The sequence below is a fragment of the Trachurus japonicus genome, chromosome 5, assembly GCF_045865225.1.
Source record: "Trachurus japonicus isolate A0001 chromosome 5, Traja_1.0".
NCBI lineage: Eukaryota > Metazoa > Chordata > Actinopteri > Carangiformes > Carangidae > Trachurus > Trachurus japonicus.
The window spans coordinates 4,415,665-4,435,664 of NC_140911.1; the positions used below are offsets into that span (position 1 = coordinate 4,415,665).

A 20,000-nucleotide genomic window follows, 5' to 3' on the forward strand; every position below is an offset into this window, starting at 1 on the left:
ATGCAGCCTCAGTCCAAAAAAACCGCCGAGTCAGAACTGCAAACAGAACCAGTGCTGGTGGAGCAACTACCAGCAGGTCAGCACGACACACACACAACACACACACACACACACACACACACACACACACACAACACACTCCACACAACTGTAGTGGCTATTTGTCCTCGGTGTCAATAATCAAAAAACTTCAAAATATCAAAACTATAAATGAAACTAAATCAAATCAAACGGCCACTGACCTAGGGAGTGAATTTACTCAGGATAAACAAAGTCCGTTGTCCAGGCAAAACATGAAAGGTTTCTTTGGGTTTATTATTTTATTTATTTTTATTTAACCTTATTTAACCAGGCAGAATCAATTAATTTCTCCATCGGCAAACAAACAAACAACAAACAAACAAACAAACAACAATGGCCCTTTGCCGCCTCTCTTGCCCTGGTAAAAAAACCATCTGCCCTCCCAGGTGCCTAGCTCACCTGCGCTGCCAACCCCTGTATGTAAACTCACCCGGTACCCCAGTACCTTCAAAATAAAAGCATGGTGAAGTACCAAAATAAAAGTAATCAATACTAAATATCAATAAACAAACTAAAAGTGTATTCCCCAAAACTAAAACCACAAAAACTAACTAAATAATAAGTGATTAAATAATACAAAAGTAACAAATAGCTTCCGAACACACACACATAGTATTAATAAGGGCCACGGGCCATCGCACCGAGCACTACTGGCCCCTACAGCTATGAAACAGCTGTATGAAACAGCTGTAGGGGCCGTCGCACCGAGCACTACTGGCCCCTACAGCTATGAAACAGCTGTAGGGGCCAGTGCTCGGTGCGGACCGGCCCCTACAGCTATGAAACAGCTGTAGGGGCCGTCGCACACCGAGCACATCGCACCGAGCACTGGCCCCTACAGCTATGAAACAGCTGTTCTCCAATGTAAAAATAGGTCACGTTTTGACCCTTAGAACAAAGAAAAACTCTGCACATAACCATAGGAGCTCCCTTTCAAAGATTTTAATAGCATAGTGATGGGATGTCACAATTACTTGTTTCAACAAGTAATCGTGGTATTAAACGCCACAATTAATTGATCGTAAAGATTCCTAAATACCGTCACTCTCTGGAAAAGATAATGTTGGAACCGTATCTGCAGATGTGCGCCAAAGTAAAGGTAAATGCACAGATACTGGTCCATTTATCTCAAAAGTAACACTGAATTGATAGGAATTTTAAATGTTAGCAGTGTCATTTCTATTTTAAAAAAAATAATTAAAATAAACTTATATATTTGGTCTAGATGACAATTTAATGACTTAAATATTTCAAACACTTCCCCCAGGGGATTTAATAACTGGTCCTATATAATCGTACCAAGAAAATCTATAATTGTGACATCCCTAAATAGTGACGTTTCGAGCATAACGCTCTTTTTCAAACTGCTGTGTAAATGGTACAGACAGGAAACTGGTGACCCCGCCCAGGTGAGCAATCAACCATTTTGAAAAACAGGTGTGACTTCCACAAGATAATTTTTACCAAACATATCAATATAAAAGAAAACATTATCAACCCTTAACCCTTAACATTGACCCTTAACATTATTCAAGGCTTAAAGCCATCTGCCTGTTGGTTGCCAGTGAATTAAATAAATTATGTGTTACATATACATTTTTTAATTTCGCCTCCCCAATTTCTTTTTGTGCCCCAAATAGTTTACTTTAGGCTGCTCCTTGGGAAAAAATGTTATGGTAGAGCCCTCGCTACCGCAAAATGCTCAATAAAATGCTCCCGACACTTCATTGTGCTTTATTGAATGTACAAACAACTTATATATTGCAATCAATTTTTAATTTTGTGACTCTGCATTTCTTTTGTACGTTTTACAAAATTGTCATGATAGGTCTTAAATTTCATCCATAATGGTCTTAAAAAGGTCCCAAAAAAGTCTTAAATTTGAGCTGGTGAAACCTGCAGAGACCCTGAATAAAAACACATACACAAACAGCGCTAGACAGAAACACAGAGAGTTAACGCACTTAAAGGACAATTCCAGGTGAATTCAACTCGGGGGTGTATGTTCATATCATTTTAGGTCTAAAGAAGGAATCTGAAGATATTCAGTTTAATCGCTCCTGTTTTGCGGTAGTTGTGTCTGTCCCCACGCATCGCCATGGCAGCAGTGAATGGGAGTGGATGTAAAAGTTCTGCTGTTTAGGCTGTTTCCATCCCTCAAAGCCACAGACAGCGTCAGATGGAGACTCAAACATGCAGCCAGAAGTTTTATTTACTTCAAGCAAGTAAAGAGTTGATATTCCTGTGTTTATGACACAAACGGTAGCTTTTCCCACTGCACCTGAACACACCGAGCACGGCAACTGGGTCTCGCGCGAGACTCCGGGAGACTTTGAATTAGATCTAGTTTACAAACATTGTCGGCTTGTTGAAGTAAATAAACTTCTGGCTGCATGTTTGAGTCTCCATCTGACGCTGTCCTGTGGCATTGAGGGATGGGAAACAGCCTAAAACAGCAGAACTTACATCCACATCCCATTTCATTGCTGCCGTGGCGAGACGCGGGGACAGACACAACTACTACCGCAAAACAGGAGACATTAAACTGAAAATCTTCAGATTCCTTCTTTAGACCTAAAATGATATGAAAATACAGCCCCGAGTTTTGAATTTCACCTGGAATTGTCCTTTAACCGATAAAATGTTTTATTTATTATAAAGAATATTTTTAGTATTATTATAGTGTAGTATATTTTTTTAAGTGATGAGCGTGTCAGTATTGTCCTCTAACGGTTGTGTGTGTGTAACCGTTGTGTCCTCTACCGGTTGTGGTGTGTGTAACCGTTGTGTGTCTAACGGTTTGTGTGTGTGTAACCGTTTGTGTCTCTAACGTTGTGGTTGTGTAACCGTTGTGTGTCTGTACCCCCTGACAGAGGAAGTTCCAGTGTGCCAGTCTGACCCCGTGGCCTCCGTGGGTTTTACGCTCCTCTACGACTCTGTGAGTTCTGCTGCAGCGCTGGAAGTTACTACGTTTATACCACGACAGTAAACGCCTCGTAGATGTGAATGTAAACGTCTGTCATCTCCTCCTCCTCTCTCTTCTCAATCCCCCTCTCCTCTCTCCTTTCTCCTCCTCTTCCTCTCAATCCTCCTCTTCTCTCCTCCTCCTCTTCCTCTCTTCCTCTCCTCCTCTTCCTCCTCTATCTCCTCCTCCTCTTCTCCTCCTCCCCTCCTCCTCTTTTCCTCTCCTCCTCCCCTCCTCCTTCTCCTCCTCTTCCTCTCTTCCTTTATTCCTCTTCCTCTTCTCCTCTCCTCTTCTCCTCCTCCCCCTCTCCCCCCCCCCCCCCCTCCCCCCCCCCCCCCTCCTCCTCCTCCCCCCCTCTAGGAGTCTCTGATGAACAGAGTGAAGAAGCAGCTCCATGAGTGGGACGAGAACCTGAAGGACGACTCTCTGCCGACGAACGCCGTGGGTCAGCGCCACACACACACACACACACACACACACACACACACACACACACACACACACACACACACACACACACACACACACACACGTGTCTCTGTGTTAGTGTGAATGTGACTGGGTGTGGGGACCGACTGGTTCTGGATCAGAAGGTCCAGTTCATCTCTTTTCTTGTTTGGCTGGTTAATTCTGATGAAAAGGAGGATGAAAGAACAGAAAGGATTAGCCCACAAAACTCACATATTCAAGTCAACAAGGACTCAGTCTTGGTCAAACTAACTCAAACCCAAACTGAATAAAGAGTAGAAGAGGCAGCAACAATATGGTTCAGTTAACTAGAACAGAAACAAAGAGTGTGTTGGTTTAACTGAACAACTTAGATCAGTCACACAGAGCAACAATCAGGGAGTTAGAGGGGATGAGGACCAGGCAGCAGCAGGGCCACAGGTGAGCTATCTAAAGGGCCACGGGTGAGCTATGTAAAGGGCCACAGGTGAGCTATCTAAAGGGCCACAGGTGAGCTACCTAAAGGGCCACAGGTGAGCTATCTAAAGGGCCACGGGTGAGCTACCTAAAGGGCCACAGGTGAGCTATCTAAAGGGCCACGGGTGAGCTACCTAAAGGGCCACGGGTGGGCTACCTAAAGGGCCACGGGTGGGCTACCTAAAGGGCCACGGGTGAGCTACCTAAAGGGCCACGGGTGAGCTAACTAAAGGGCCACGGGTGGGCTACCTAAAGGGCCACGGGTGGGCTACCTAAAGGCCACGGGTGGGCTACCTAAAGGGCCACGGGTGAGCTACATAAAGGGCCACGGGTGAGCTATCTAAAGGGCCACGGGTGGGCTACCTGAAGGGCCACGGGTGAGCTACCTGAAGGGCCACGGGTGAGCTATCTAAAGGGCCACGGGTGAGCTACATAAAGGGCCACGGGTGAGCTACCTAAAGGGCCACGGGTGAGCTACCTAAAGGGCCACGGGTGAGCTACCTAAAGGGCCACGGGTGAGCTACCTGAAGGGCCACGGGTGAGCTATCTAAAGGGCCACGGGTGAGCTCCCTGAAGGGCCACGGGCGAGCTACCTCAAGGGCCACCGGTGAGCTATCTAAAGGGCCACTGGTGAGCTATCTAAAGGGCCACAGGTGACCTACCTAAAGGGCCACGGGTGAGCTATCTAAAGGGCCACAGGTGAGCTATCTAAAGGGCCACAGGTGAGCTATCTAAAGGGCCACGGGTGAGCTACCTAAAGGGCCACGGGTGAGCTACCTAAAGGGCCACAGGTGAGCTATCTAGAGGGCCACAGGTGACCTACCTAAAGGGCCACGGGTGAGCTATCTAAAGGCCACAGGTGAGCTACCTGCCTACATCAGCCTCCGAGCTCCGCCCCAGAGTCCTGCACGGGTCCAATTTTGGAAACCCGCGCCCGCCCGACCCGTTGGTTTTTCAGCCCGTGTCCCGACCCATCACCGTGATTATTTCTGAATACAACCCGGATCCGACCCGTCCGTCAATATTAAGACCTGTTGCCCGTTAGATCGCCGTCTTCACTGGCGATAACGGAGGTACAGCCGTACTCTTTAGAAAAAAGAAAAGAAAAGAGAGAGAGAGGGGGGGGGGGTGTACTCTTTCGCGGCTATTTCCGGAACGGAGAATGATAGCGACGTAATTCTTTTATTAATGAAAGCAGGACACTTCAGCCTTTACATTGATCCCATCGGTGTGTTTGTAGCTTTTACCCAGAAGCCGAGCAGTCAAGCCATGACAGGCTAAACTCCAGGGAAAGCTGTGAGCGGTCACACGAGCGGCCAAAGATCGTTTATTTACATCAAGATGCTGCTCTGTTGTTGCCGTGAGTGATAAAAAAAAATGATTTGCTACGCTGGTTCATGCAGCTGCGCGTGAGTTTTTCTCTGTAGGCCGACACACACACCCGCTACCCACCCGCGTTCATGTGAGTTCCGCCCGTGCCCGACCCGTGAATTTTCACAAGACGGCTGATCCACCCGTTGAACACCGTTTTTGCGGGGATCCAACCTGATGCAGGACTCTGCTCCGCCCTCCAGTGATGTGAGGGGAAGGAGGAGGGAGAGAAGAGTTGAGGTGGAAGGAGGTGGGGATTTTCTACAGTTAGTCTTTACTTTCTTCCCCTCTCTTCTCCTCCCTCCTTCAGACTTCTCCTACAGAGTGGCTGCCTGTCTTCCCATCGACGACGCTCTGCGGCTGCAGCTGCTGAAGATCGGCAGCGCCATCCAGAGGCTCCGCTGTGAACTGGACATCATGGACAAGGTGAGGACACACACACACACACACACACACACTGTCCGCCCGTCACAGTGTGATGCGTTCAAGAACAACTCAGAACTCCGGTTTTTCCAGCCTCCCACGAACGTCGCCTCATGTCGGAGAAAACTCAAAAATATTTCTGTTGTAAAAGAAAAAAACCACAAGACTCATCAGTAACAAACCAACAACCCACTGTTTATCTGTTTGAACACATTCAAAGACTTAATGACATTACAATACAAACCATGTACTAAGCTGCAAACAGACTTCTGCCTCCACATGTTCAACATCTGTTTAAAATGAGGGACACCAGATATAATTTAACCTGAGAGGAACATTATTACTGTTATTTGACAAAACAAAGACTTGAACCAATGTAAAAAAAATCACTGTGTCTCTGTTAAAGGAGTGAACATCTGGAACAACTGTCCTGAAAATATTAAATAATGCAGCAGCAACTAGCCAGCTTTAAAAGAAAAGAAATTATGTCATTTCTTGTTACAATATGGAAAATAAAGTTTTACTTTTGTTTATTTTGTTGTGATGAGAAACGCAAGTTTAATTTCCAATTTTTCTGCTTTGTTCTTTTTGTATTTTGTTTTGTGACGAGCATCATCTTGTAAAGTAAAAGCTGTAGGTGTTCATAAGCTCAACTTCTACCTGCAGCCTATAGCCCAACTGAGAAATCACTTACTGTCAGCTCCATCATGAAGAGTTACATCAGACGTCCTCATGTTGGTTCAGACGCTGACAGACCATAATAACCTGACTGTTTGACTCTGTTAAACTTGTGTCAGTGTGTGTGTGTCTGTGTGTCAGTGTGTGTTGTGTTAACAGGCTGTTTGTTGTGTTTCCTCCTCAGTGCACCTCCCTCTGCTGTAAACAGTGCCGCGACACAGAGATCACCACCAAGAACGAGATCTTCAGGTGAGGACGAGTCGTCACAGAGAAACTAAACTTTCATGTTCAGTCAGTCAACATGCATACAAATACAAATGTTACAAATAAATAAGTGGGATACGTAGGTAGATTGAAATTGAAATTTCAAAAAATCGAGCAATTGTAGCAATAAATGCAAATAAATACCCACAGAGGAGACAAAGTGGTTTACAATCGACATCAAAAAGAATTTAAAAAAGCTGTAACAGCAGGAATAAAAGAGTTTATAGTTTTTTATGGAGGTTAGGTAGTTTTTCACCTTTGCAGAGCGAATCTACAACCTGAAGAAGTGGTGAAGAAAACTTTTTATGGAGGTTAGGTAGTTTTTCACCCTTTGCAGAGCGAATCTACAACCTGAAGAAGTGGTGAAGATACAACAACAGTATGAACCTTTTCTAGGAATCATTCATGTGAAACGTCGTTTATCAGCAGAAATATTCAACTCTATATGATCTACTTCTCTAACTAATCTATTTAAAGGGATCAGCCTCTATAGCGTAGCTCTGAGCAGCTCACGGCTCTGCTCCGCCGTTCTAAAAATAGTCTTCATCTAAGTTTGTAAGATGAAAAAGAAAGAAAGAAATTGTATTTTTGTTTACACTAGATGTCAGACTCTTACATTCTTTAAATAAAAGTTATACAGAAAAAATAAATATTCTGAATTGAGACGGAGCCTGAGAGCAGGACGAGGACGTGGTTCTGTCCAAACTGTTCTTTTCTCAAATTAAATTCAAATTGTTAATGTCACTGTTAGAAATAGAACAGAAATATTAAAGTTCAGGCTGCGTTTTATGATTTTTTTTAAAGAATCAAAATGTTCAGAGCCGATTCTGAGTCGTCTTCATCTCGTTATTATTAACACGTCAAAGTCGACGCAGGCTTTTGTCTGAAAGTGTAAAATCTCTGGTTACATCATGAAGATAAGTGGCCTCAAACACACACACAACACACACACACACACTGTTATGTAATGTTGTGCAGTTATTTTTGTCTATGACAGAGTGACACACACACTGTGTTTAATATCTTCAGTGAAAAGTGTAATAACTGTGATAATGTGTTTTCATCTGAAGCTTTTAAAGCACAAAATGAAAACTACACATGAAGCGAATGTGTTTTGCGTTTGAGACAGAAACAGCAGCTGGAACAAAGTGAAATATTATTATTATGATTTAGTTAAAAACAGGATTTATACACCACTTCACCTGGTTTTTCATCAATCCATGCCAAATAATGACCAAAAAAAGCAAAATGGAAAAACTGAAACATCACATTAACATGATTTTTACGACCTGTTGCTGTCGATGCAGTTTCTGCTCCTTTCTCTACTTTGAGATCTTGTAAAGTCAAAACTGTTTAATTTTAAGGTCTTTTTGTGTTGTGTTCAAGGACCCGTGGGACTAAAATATTAAAAGTATTTGCAAACGAAATAGGAATAAAGTATAGTACCAAGCAGAGTCAGTCTTGAACAGTGACGTATCTTAATCATATAATCATTGTTTATAAATCTTAATGAGCTCTGGTCTGAGGCTCAGAGGTTACCACGGCAACTTGAGGTGGTTGCCAGTGACGATAGAGGCCCCCCAGGCTGAGACAAACAGAAACGTGGAGAAAAAGAGTGATTTTCTGCCTCTGCACTGGTCTCACATTTGGGCTTATTCTGACAAAACGGTAACTCCTATCAGAACAAAACACAGACCATCATCACTGTAAGGACTTCATGAACGATTTGGTACGATTTGGTGTTTCTACAGTAAATATTTTGGAGACACTTGCGAGTTTAAAACAGGGGTCCGTTCTGCTTCTCTCAGAAAATCTTTGTATTGGAGTCAATGAGGAGCAGAGACAGACGTGGCCGCACTCAGAGGCTTATTCTGTAAATTCTGTAAGTCTCTCTGATATTTTGAGCACATTGTGAGAGACAGAACAAGTTTGTCTATAAATTTGGAAAAAATCATGTGTGTAGAGTGTAAATTGTGGACGGGAGGAGTGTGGAAAGAGAAAAGTTTCCGACGATTTCAGACAACTTCTCCCACTCTAACCAATGCTGTCACGCACTCTGACACGAACATTCCGTGCAATACACACCCATTATAATCTCATAATTTCTCCAAATATGGTCATGGTCATTGATCAGGGATTGATCAAAAACTAAATGACCTATCAAAACGTGGAGTAATACGACAATACACAAGACTTGTGTCTACTGTTTAAAGTTTAAATGAAGTTTCTAGGTGAAAGAGACTGAGGATGGAAAACAGGTCGTTTTTACAAAATGTTAATTACACAACAGAGTTTATAAAACCGTCTCTGTGACTTTAACCCTTTAAATTAAATTTAATGACGTTGATTATGTTCTCCTCTATCCCCCCCCCCCCCTCCCCTCTCTCTCCCCTCTTTCCCAGTCTGTCTCTCTACGGACCGATGGCCGCCTACGTCAACCCTCACGGTTACGTCCACGAGACTCTGACCGTCTACAAAGCCAGTAACCTCAACCTGATCGGTCGGCCGTCCACGCTGCACAGGCTGGTTTCCAGGGTAACCATGACAACAACAACAATTATGATGCATATGATGCTGTGTATACATTCAGCTCCTCACACCAGGAGACCTCACACACAACACACACCCCTCTCTGAGCTTTTCATTCATCGTTTTAAACGTGACTCACACCTGTGTAAAGGTCAGAAAGCTGCTTTAATCTGATTTTTATTCACTTTGGTTTTAATCCATTGAGACATGAAAACACTTCACGTCACTGAGTTTCTTCATCATTGACTTTTTTAATGAGTGGGCGACGTGTCCGTGGACGTGTCCGACCTCCCGTGGTCGTTGGGTCGGTGTCCAGAGCAGCAGGAGACTCTGTCTCGCCTGTGAACGTGGCACCTGCCTCAGTTTCCTGTCGCAGCAAAGATCAATATTCCCTCAGTGTAACGAGACTGAAGAGGATTCAGATTTATATTTGATTCATAATCAGAGAATTAACCTGGATTAAATCGACCTGTGTGGATAAACGAACTCCAGATTATTAAACCTTCATCAAGTAGAGGCGTTGTTTTTAATTAATTATATTAGAGCTGCAACAATTAATCGATTAATTGAACAATAATCGATTATCAAATTAATTGTCAACTATTTTGATAATCTAATAACTGTAGTTTTTTAGGGGAAAAAATCCAGATTCTCTGATTCCAGCTTCTTAAATGTGAATATTTCTGGTTTCTTTGTTCCTTTATGACAATAAACTGAGTCTCTCTTTGGTTTGTGGACAAAACAAGACATTTGAGGAAGATGTCACCTGGTGGTTTGGGAAACACTGAACATTTTTTTAACATTTTATTGACCAAACAACTAATCGATTAATCGTTTAAATAATCGACAGATAAATCGATAATGAAAATAATCGTTAGTTGCAGGCATAAAGTCCCACAAGTCCTCGATTATTAATCACAGTGTTTTTATTGATCAGAAGCAGAAGTGTATTTACTTTGTGTTGTGCAACAGCAAAGTTTCTCAGTTTAAATCTCAGATTATAATTCGATCACGAGACAATGTTGTGACGTTTCCTGTTCCAGAATAAAAAACCCTGATGAAGAAACTATTTTAGACACAAAGTGTTCGACAGTTAAACTGCTAAATGATTGCAGATTTGAAGACTTTCTTTCTTTCTTTCTTTCTTTCTTTCTTTCTTTCTTTCTTTCTTTCTTTCTTTCTTACTTTTCCCCAACTCTTTATTTTTATTCTGGATTAAAACACAAATTTAACCTCTACATTAATGAACTCACACACAGGAGGAAGCTCAGAATACAGAGCTGTTTCATCAAATGTGAAGTTGAGAATAGAGAGAATAATATTATAAACAGAAAACCTGTTTGTCTGGTGACTGGATGATCCGCTGGTTAAAAATAGAAATAGGAACACACACACAAAAAATGCAAACAATAAACAACTCAAACTCCTGGGGAGAAATTAATTTGTCAATTTAATTTATTTATATTATATGTCTTTTTTTTTCACCAAGTATTGATCTCTTATTCGCACATTTCCTTTTAAATGTAGAGAAATAAAAAACAAAATAGCGATGGAGAAAAAGTTATCAGAACATTGATCAGATTTTAGTTCCACATGAGTTAAACTCGTCTTTTTCTTCTGTTTTCTCTCAGCTACGCGTGGACCATCGCTCAGTGCCGAACCTGTGGGTCTCACGTGGGCTGGAAGTTCACCACCACCAAGAAGGACTTGTCTCCTCCGCGGTTCTGGGGTCTGACCCGGTCGGCCATGTTGCCCCGAATCCCCCGGGAGGAGGGGGAGGACCGGGGGGACGGCCCCTTCCTCGGCTGGATATGATCCTCAGTCTGTGGATCTTCAGCCTCGAGATCTTCAGCCTCGAGATCTTCAGCCTCGAGATCTTCAGCCTCGAGATCTTCAGTTTCTGAATCTTCAGCCTCGAGATCTTCAGTCTCGAGATCTTCAGCCTTGAGATCTTCAGTTTCTGAATCTTCAGTTTCTGGATCTTCAGTCTCTGGATCTTCAGCCTCTAGATCTGATCTTCAGCCTCGAGATCTTCAGCCTGGATCTTCAGTTTCTAGATCTTCAGTCTCTGGATCTTCAGCCTCGAGATCTTCAGGATGGATCTTCAGCCTCTAGATCTGATCTTCAGCCTCTGGATCTTCAGTTTCTGGATCTTCAGTCTCTGGATCTTCAGTCTCTGGATCTTCAGCCTCTAGATCTGATCTTCAACCTCGAGATCTTCAGCCTGGATCTTCAGTTTCTAGATCTTCAGTCTCTGGATCTTCAGCCTCGAGATCTTCAGGATGGATCTTCAGCCTCTAGATCTGATCTTCAGCCTCGAGATCTTCAGCCTGGATCTTCAGCCTCTGGATCTTCAGCCTGGATCTTCAGCCTGGATCTTCAGCCTGGATCTTCAGCCTCTGGATCTTCAGTTTCTGGATCTTCAGTCTCTGAATCTTCATTTTCTAGATCTTCAGCCTCGAGATCTTCAGTCTGGACCTTCAGTCTGAATCTTCAGTCTCTGGATCTTCAGTCTGAATCTTCAGTCTCTGGATCTTCAGCCTCTAGATCTTCAGTCTGGATGTTCAGCGCTCACTGGTCGGTTGCTCTAGTAAACAGTGCCCCCCCCTCCTCCTCCCGTCTCGCTGGCAGAGCAGCATCATGTGAGTGAATCAGAGCAGGATGATGAAGCAGGATGATGGAGATCTTCCTCCTGGTCTTCAGACGGTGGGTTTCTGCAGTGAGACGTCGTTGTGATGATGAAGTCATTAGGAACCAGCCAGATGTTGACGCCTCCTCCCAGCATGCAGCTCTTCTTCTGTCCAGCTGTTTCTGTCTCGGTGGCTGAAAAACACACGGGAACACCGACGCTGCGCTTCACGTCTGCTTTCACGCTCATCTTTCAGACCCTGGGTCGGTTCTTCAGACTTTTCTGCTGTTTGGACGTTGAAACGACGTGCACTCGTGTGTGTGTGTGTGTGTGTGTGTGTGTGTGTGTGTGCACGTCTGTCACGATGGGAGATATTTTGAATATTGGAATTTAATTGGATGTATTTTTGTATGCGAGAAGGTTGGAGATAAAGTTCAACTCACTCATGCGTGGAGAAACTTGTGTTTCTTTATTCTCACGTCAGTTTTTTTAAAATAAATTAATAAATAAATGAAAAAAACTGATGTGAGAATAACGAGCGTGTGTTCGATTCTCGATATTATCGCGTCCGTTTTGTATTAAGGAAGCAGGTGTTGTCTCTGAGACGTCTCGGTGCCTCGTGGTGACGACTTTAGTTTTAAAAGGTCGAAGCTGATTAAATGGTGACGGAGAGAGAAAAGTGTCTGACTCTGATTGTGAAAACGATGGTGATGATGAGGCTTTGAATTCATTTTTTAGGATTTAGTATTATTGTTATTATTTTTTTTAAGAATCTCTTTGGCTCGTAGTCGCAGAGTTTTCAGGATTTCTAGTTCTTGCGATTTTGTTGCAAGGTGCTGGTTCACGTTTGTTGTAAATGTGACTGTAAATAAGAATCTCATCACAGCAACGAGAAGTCATGGACAAAAAAATCCTCACTGAACAAATGAACACGATGAGATAAAAAAAAAAAGAAAGAAAGAAAGAAAGAAAACCTGAATCTGAAAGTGTTGTTTCTGTCTAATGGAGAGTACGGTGGCTCTGAGGGGTCAAACCACTGCAGCTTCAGAAAAAACTCACAGAGAAAAACGAGTTCAGAAAGAAAAACTCCCAACGCAACAACAGGCTAATGCTAAGCTAACTTTAATGTGTCCCCCAGACTGGTCTCTTACCTTAATGTGTCCCGCGCTTTAAAGGAATATTTCAACATTTTGGCCCATTGCCATAATCCCTATAGTCATAGCAGTAGGTTTGTTACCTTTAATTGTTGGTGCAAGCTGTTTTTAGAACGGCGGAGCAGAGCCGTGAGCTGCTCAGAGCTACGCTACGGAGGCTCATTATGGGATTCCTTGGTTTCCCTCATCATCAAACTCATCGAATACACAATCCAACAACTCCACAACGCTCTGGTGGACAAGTTGTGAGCTGCACATTCACCACACTATGAGATAATAACACAACGTTACCACACAGAGTTGTTTTAGAGGGAAATACAGAGACTGTTGATGAAAAACTGTCCCTGAAGGCAACGTGCATCAGCGGTTTTACATGAATTTCCCTCTAAAACAACTCTGTGTGGTAACGTTGTGTTATTATCTCATAGCGTGGTGAATGTGCAGCTCACAACTTGTCCACCAGAGCGTTGTGGAGTTGTTGGATTGTGTATTTGATGAGTTTGATGAGGGAAACCAAGAAATCCCATAATGAGCCTCCGTAGCGTAGCTCTGAGCAGCTCACTGCTCTGCTCCGCCGTTCTAAAAACAGCTTGCACCGACAATTAAAGGTAACGAACCTACTGCTATGACTATAGGGATTATGGCAATGGGCCAGTTTGACAAAATGTTGAACTATCCCTTTAATGTGTCCCCAGAAACACTGCAACAAAGTCTTCTCATGTGTGTTTTTCTCTAGTCTAGCAGTGAGTTGAACCCTCTGGGCCGCCGTAGAAATGTATCTGGATATTTTCTTAATGGAATATTTTGGCATTTTGTGAATTTAAACGCTCATATCATTATTTATTAAGAGGTAAATAAATATTAAATGAACTCTCTGTGTTTAAGTAGCCTACGTTTAAAAAGAAAAAAAAGTCAGATAGGAACCATTATTGATTCTCATGTGTTATTATTAATATCACGGCTGAGGTGTGATGTCATATACCGTAGGTTTTATAGTCTTCTGAGTTGCACTGACACTTAATAAGAAACTAAATTCACTGTTTCATCTCCAGCTGTTTGTTTCTGAATCACTTCTCTTCATCATCACACGGCTCTGCTCCGTCTATCTCTGCTGCTCGGCCTCTGTCCACTTCGCTCTGTCGTTTCTCTGACTCGGTGTCGTTCAGGCTCTCAGACTCACCCCCCCTCACCCCCTCTCACCCCCTCACCCCTTCACCCCCCTCCGACCCCCCCGACAATAAAATAGATGCTTCACTGAGGAAACCAACGGCCTGGCACCAGAAAAAGGCTTCTGCTTGTTTTTCCATGACACTCGTTGTTACCACAGAGTAAAATAAACAGAGTTTATCCTGTGACCTGGTCTGACCCGTGTGTTTGTCCCCAGACGATCCCCGTGTGTGTGTGCGCGTGTGTGTGCGTGTTTAGTTTAGTTTATTTTATTTATTTAGCACACATTTAAATTCAATGGTGCACAGAGGGAACGAAGCGGGTTGGCTCATACATAAGTTACAAATTACAACAAGACACATTTCTATGGTTAACAAATAAACATAGAAAGAAAAGGAGATAAAGTGCTACATAATCAACGTTATATGAGCAAAATGAACAAAAATGGAGAGATAAAGAGCAAAGTGATTAGTAACAAATAGAGACAATAGAAATAAGGTACAAAAAATTAATTAATTGAAATCAAAAGACAGTAAGGATGTGGGATATGAGATGTATTTTTAGCTGCTTTTTAAAAAGTGAATAAGAAGAAATGGATCTTAGTGAATTCCAAAACATAGGACCTCTATAGGACATAGTAAACTGTGTGTGTGTGTGTGTGTGTGTGTCCAGGTGATGAACTGAGCTTTAACGAACAGGTAAATAATGATTCTAATGAGTCTTTGCAGAATTTCTACACACTCAACTCAACTTTATTGATAGAGCCCTTTAAAACAACCACAGCCACGAATCATCATGTGCCTTCACCGTGTGTGTGTGTGTGTGTGTGTGTCTGTGAGTGTGTATGTCCAGGTGATGATGAACTGAACTGAACTTTAAAGGCATAGTTCAACATAGTTCAACATTTTGTCAAATTGTCCCATTGCCATAATCTCTATAGTCGTAGCAGTAGGTTCGTTACCTTTAATTGTCGGTGCAAGCTGTTTTTAGAACGGCGGAGCAGAGCCGTGAGCTGCTCAGAGCTACGCTACGGAGGCTCATTATGGGATTTCTTGGTTTCCCTCATCATCAAACTCATCGAATACACAATCCAACAACTCCACAACGCTCTGGTGGACAAGTTGTGAGCTGCACATTCACCACACTATGAGATAATAACACAACGTTACCACACAGAGTTGTTTTAGAGGTAAATACAGAGACTGCTGATGAAAAACTGTCCCTGAAGGCAACGTGCATCAGTGGTTTTACATGAATTTCCCTCTAAAACAACTCTGTGTGGTAACGTTGTGTTATTATCTCATAGCGTGGTGAATGTGCAGCTCACAACTTGTCCACCAGAGCGTTGTGGAGTTGTTGGATTGTGTATCTGATGAGTTTGATGAGGGAAACCAAGAAATCCCATAATGAGCCTCCGTAGCGTAGCTCTGAGCAGCTCACGGCTCTGCTCCGCCGTTCTAAAAACAGCTTGCACCAACAATTAAAGGTAACGAACCTACTGCTACGACTATAGGGGTTATGGCAACGGGCCAATTTGACTAAACGTTGAACTATCCCTTTAACGAGCAGGTAAATGATTCTAATGAGTCTTCACAGAGTTTGTGAATCTCATAACGGCTACACACAAATTATCATGATGTGCCTCGTGTGTGTTGATTCCTCGTGCAGCTCCACACATTGCTGCACAGTGAGAGTCTAATCAGTGTGTGTGTGTGTGTCTGTGTGTGTGTGTGTGTGTGTGTCTGTGTGTGTGTGTGTGTGTGTGTCTGTGTGTGTGTGTGTGTGTGTGTGTGTGTGTGTGTGTGTGTGTGTCTGTGTGTGTGTGTGTGTGTGTGTGTGTCCTGGTGATGAACTGGACTTTAACGTGCAGGTAAATAATGATTCTAATGATTCACAGAATTTGTGAATCATCATCATGTGCCTTCACTCGTGTGTGTGTGTGTGTGTGTGTGTGTGTGTGTGTGTGTCCATGTGTGTGTGTGTCCATGTGTGTGTGTGTGTGTGTGTGTGTGTGTGTGTGTTGGTCCCTCGTGCAGCTCCACGTTGCTGCTGCATCATCAGCTGCCCAGTGAGAGACAGATGAGTGTGTGAGTGTGAACGTGAGGCTTCGTCCAACAGGAGGATTTACAGTAAAGACCCCGATCAGCTCCGACTCACGCAGCAGCAGCAGCAGGTTTTATATCTGTCTCTTTATCTTTCTGTCTCTTTATCTTTCTGTCTCTTTATCTTTCTATCTCTTTATCTTTCTGTCTCTTTATCTTTCTATCTCTTTATCTTTCTGTCTCTTTATCTTTCTGTCTCTTTATCTTTCTGTCTCTTTATCTTTCTGTCTCTTTATCTTTCTATCTCTTTATCTTTCTGTCTCTTTATCTTTCTGTCTCTTTATCTTTCTGTCTCTTTATCTTTCTATCTCTTTATCTTTCTGTCTCTTTATCTTTCTATCTCTTTATCTTTCTGTCTCTTTATCTTTCTATCTCTTTATCTTTCTGTCTCTTTATCTTTCTGTCTCTTTATCTTTCTGTCTCTTTATCTTTCTGTCTCTTTATCTTTCTGTCTCTTTATCTTTCTATCTCTTTATCTTTCTGTCTCTTTATCTTTCTGTCTCTTTATCTTTCTATCTCTTTATCTTTCTGTCTCTTTATCTTTCTGTCTCTCCATCTCTGTTTCTCTTTCCAGGGAACTCTTCTCTCCCTCTTCATCAGACTGTCTGTGATTTTTCTTTCCATGAACTCGTCGTTTTTCCTCTTTTCTACAATTTCCTGTTTGAAACATTTCTCCATAACTCTGAGAAGATGCATCATGGACTCTCTGAACAGTCGGTGTCTCTTCCTCCTCTTCCTCCTCCTACGGGTTCAGTTACTCACTCATTCACAGTCTGTGGTGTTTAATTAGACAATAATTAGCTCAGATCTGATTCATTAATTAAAACAGAGCGACCTCGTCATACAAACAACAGGCAGCACGTGGACTTCTCTAACAGTTAACAGTCTCTATTCCAAGGATGTCCAGCCCAGTGTAGCCTACACAAATACCAGCTATTAAAACATTAAACAGATGTATTAACGACAAAATATCAATTAATTGCAATAAAATAAATAAACATTATTACACAGAACAAACTCAGTCACTGCTAAATACCGGTTAAAACAGACCAGGGTGATGGTGATGGGTTGGAAAGAAACGGTGAAAGAGGTCGATGAGGGAACGTTAGAGAATAACTCTGATGAATTTGTGAAGATGTTTTGATCATATTTAATAAAAATGAAATTTTAGAAACTTCTGCTTGTATATGAATGTTCAGGACATGGAGGCTCTGTGTTCAACCAACTAAACAGACGTTACACTAACATAACTCACTAATTTAACTCCAACTGAACTGACTTGAATAAGCAGAACTTAAATAGTTTTCATTGTTGTAAGGCTAATGATTTATGTAGCCTACAATTCAACAATTTCCACACAATGCAGCAAAGTGAATTCAAAACACATAACTTGGTTCTGTGAAAAATAACATTTATTGCTAATAGAAAAACCAATATCACAAATATTAAATGAATATTTCCCAGTTTCTATACTATAAAATTCTCAACTTTATTTACAATTATTTTTTTGATAAAATGCCCAAAGACGGTACAAAGTTCCTGGAGAAACAGGCACTTTGGAGGAGTCATCTTCTCCAACGATGACGACGATGTAGCCATATTGCTCTGCAGGTTAGAAAGAAAGAAAGAAAAAGCAGAAAAAATGACTTTGTGTAACAGAAAGTCAAATCAGCCGACAGCATCAGTATGACAATCACAGGGATTAGGCTACAAGCATAGGGATTGGATGGATGCGCCTTTCCGTCAAAATAAAAGCACCAAGTTAATAAAATAAATTTAAAGGATATAATTTACAAGAAAATCCCAGAGCCGTTAAAGGGACAACCAGGAGTTTTGTTAAAGCGAAGTGTCTTCACACTACATTTATGAGCCTCCGCACCGTGAAATTCTTTGACCGGCGCAAGACAGACTCATGTTTTCATTCATCAAGAATTAAAGTCAGAGGTTGGAAGACGATCACATACCGTCGTAGTTCCCACCATAAACGGAGATTCATACGGCGGCGTTATTCTCATGACTCGCCACGAAACCGAAAGTAAAGAAACTCTGGTCGGCTCGCCCAGCATTTCCACCACCACTAATAATAACAAAATAACCATAGAGACAAAACCATAGATTTATCTACAATGGACCATTAACAAGTGGTAACGGAGATTCATCCACATTAATATCAGACTTTTTATAACCAAATAGAAACTCCTCGTTGTTCCTTTAAGATAACCTTTTTCTTTTAATGTATTCCATTGTATTACAAGTTTTTGTCTATTTCAGTTGTATGTTTTATTTAATAGGCACTGTGCATTACACCTGTAGTTTGTAAATGCATCTTTTCGATAAAGTTTGGGTTGGGGCGGAAGAGAGATAAATTGCCCTGATGCTCGCCATGTAGCAACATAAACAGACTTTTGTACGTCCATGTTAAAATGAATAAAATGTTTCAAAACCGGAGACGGAAATCGATGGTGCGCCAGAATTTAAAGTTTTATTTTGGTGAAAACTTTTACTTTGGTGAATTTGGTGAATTCCGGATCCACTCTCTAGACCAGAACCAGAAACCACCTTCTCCTCTCTGTATGACGAACCGAGGCCACACCCGTCAAACACAGAAGTGTTCGTTAAACTGAATGTAGGTGCATTTATTTGACTGAACAACCCAGAGTTTACTTCGCATTAGCAGCAGCAGTAGCAGCAGCAGCAGCAGCTGAGGCCGAGGTCATCATCAGCTCCTTTCTGTTGTAAGATGATGTAAGATGTTTGTCACTACGTGTCCTGGTCCATGTGAACACGCGCCTGCTGTGTTTAACTGATGCAAACACATATTAGGAATCATTATTCTCAATTACAGCCAGTGAGCATGTTGTAAAAAATGTCTGAAGCCCGGATGATGCAATTATTTGAGCTTATGTAACGTTCGAGTCAATTTAATCACAACTGAACTGAAGACGTCGAATACGAAGAAACAACAAGACAACGATCAGATCCATAACTGAGGGAGTAATAAAAGCCGTAAAATGGTTAGAAACAAGACGCTGGACTCGTCTGCAGCTCTGCTCCACATTATTAGGACATGAGGCTGAATGGTTTTCCTTCATCAGACAGACTGAACCTCGCTACTCAAAGCTCAGACGCAGTAAATCCGTCGTCTGTGGGGAAATCAGAGAGAAAAGGTCGATGAACTCCACAGAGCCTGTATATTTCTATTTCCTGCTTGTTTAAGAATAAGAATGACTTTATTAATCCCCAGAGGTGTGGTATGGACCCTCCTTTGTTCAGGAGGGTTAGGGTTAGGATCAGGGGACTTCAGTCATGTTTCCTGATGGATTCACTGGAGGATGTGGTGGAGAGATGAACACTGAACTGATAGTAGAGAGGTCGTTCTGATCAACTCAGATCATTCACTACTACACCATCTTATCTTATTTTATCCAATGTAATCTAATCTATCGCATCGCATCGCATTGCATCACATCGCATCGCATTGCATCGCAGTGCATCGCAGTGCATCGCATCGCATTGCATCGCATCGCATCGCATCGCATCGCTTCCAATGTCATATAATCTAATCTATGGTATCGCATCGCATCGCATCGCATTGCATCGCATTGCATCGCATCGCATCGCATCGCATCGCATTGCATCGCATCGCTTCCAATGTCATATAATCTAATCTATGGTATCGCATCGCATCGCCTCGCATTGCATCGCATGGCATC

The 20,000-nt window shown here is 42.3% G+C and overlaps 1 protein-coding gene across 1 annotated transcript; it reads left to right on the forward strand.

Annotated features, from left to right (window-relative positions):
- LOC146986843 (uncharacterized) lies at positions 1-11,536 on the forward strand. Its single transcript, XM_085777878.1, has 8 exons — positions 1-76; positions 2,955-3,019; positions 3,407-3,491; positions 5,652-5,767; positions 6,627-6,691; positions 9,109-9,241; positions 10,867-11,056; positions 11,394-11,536. The coding sequence occupies exons 1-8, from the start codon at positions 1-3 to the stop codon at positions 11,534-11,536; spliced, it is 873 nt and encodes a 290-aa protein (XP_085634004.1).
- The last annotated feature ends 8,464 nt before the right edge of the window (positions 11,537-20,000 follow it).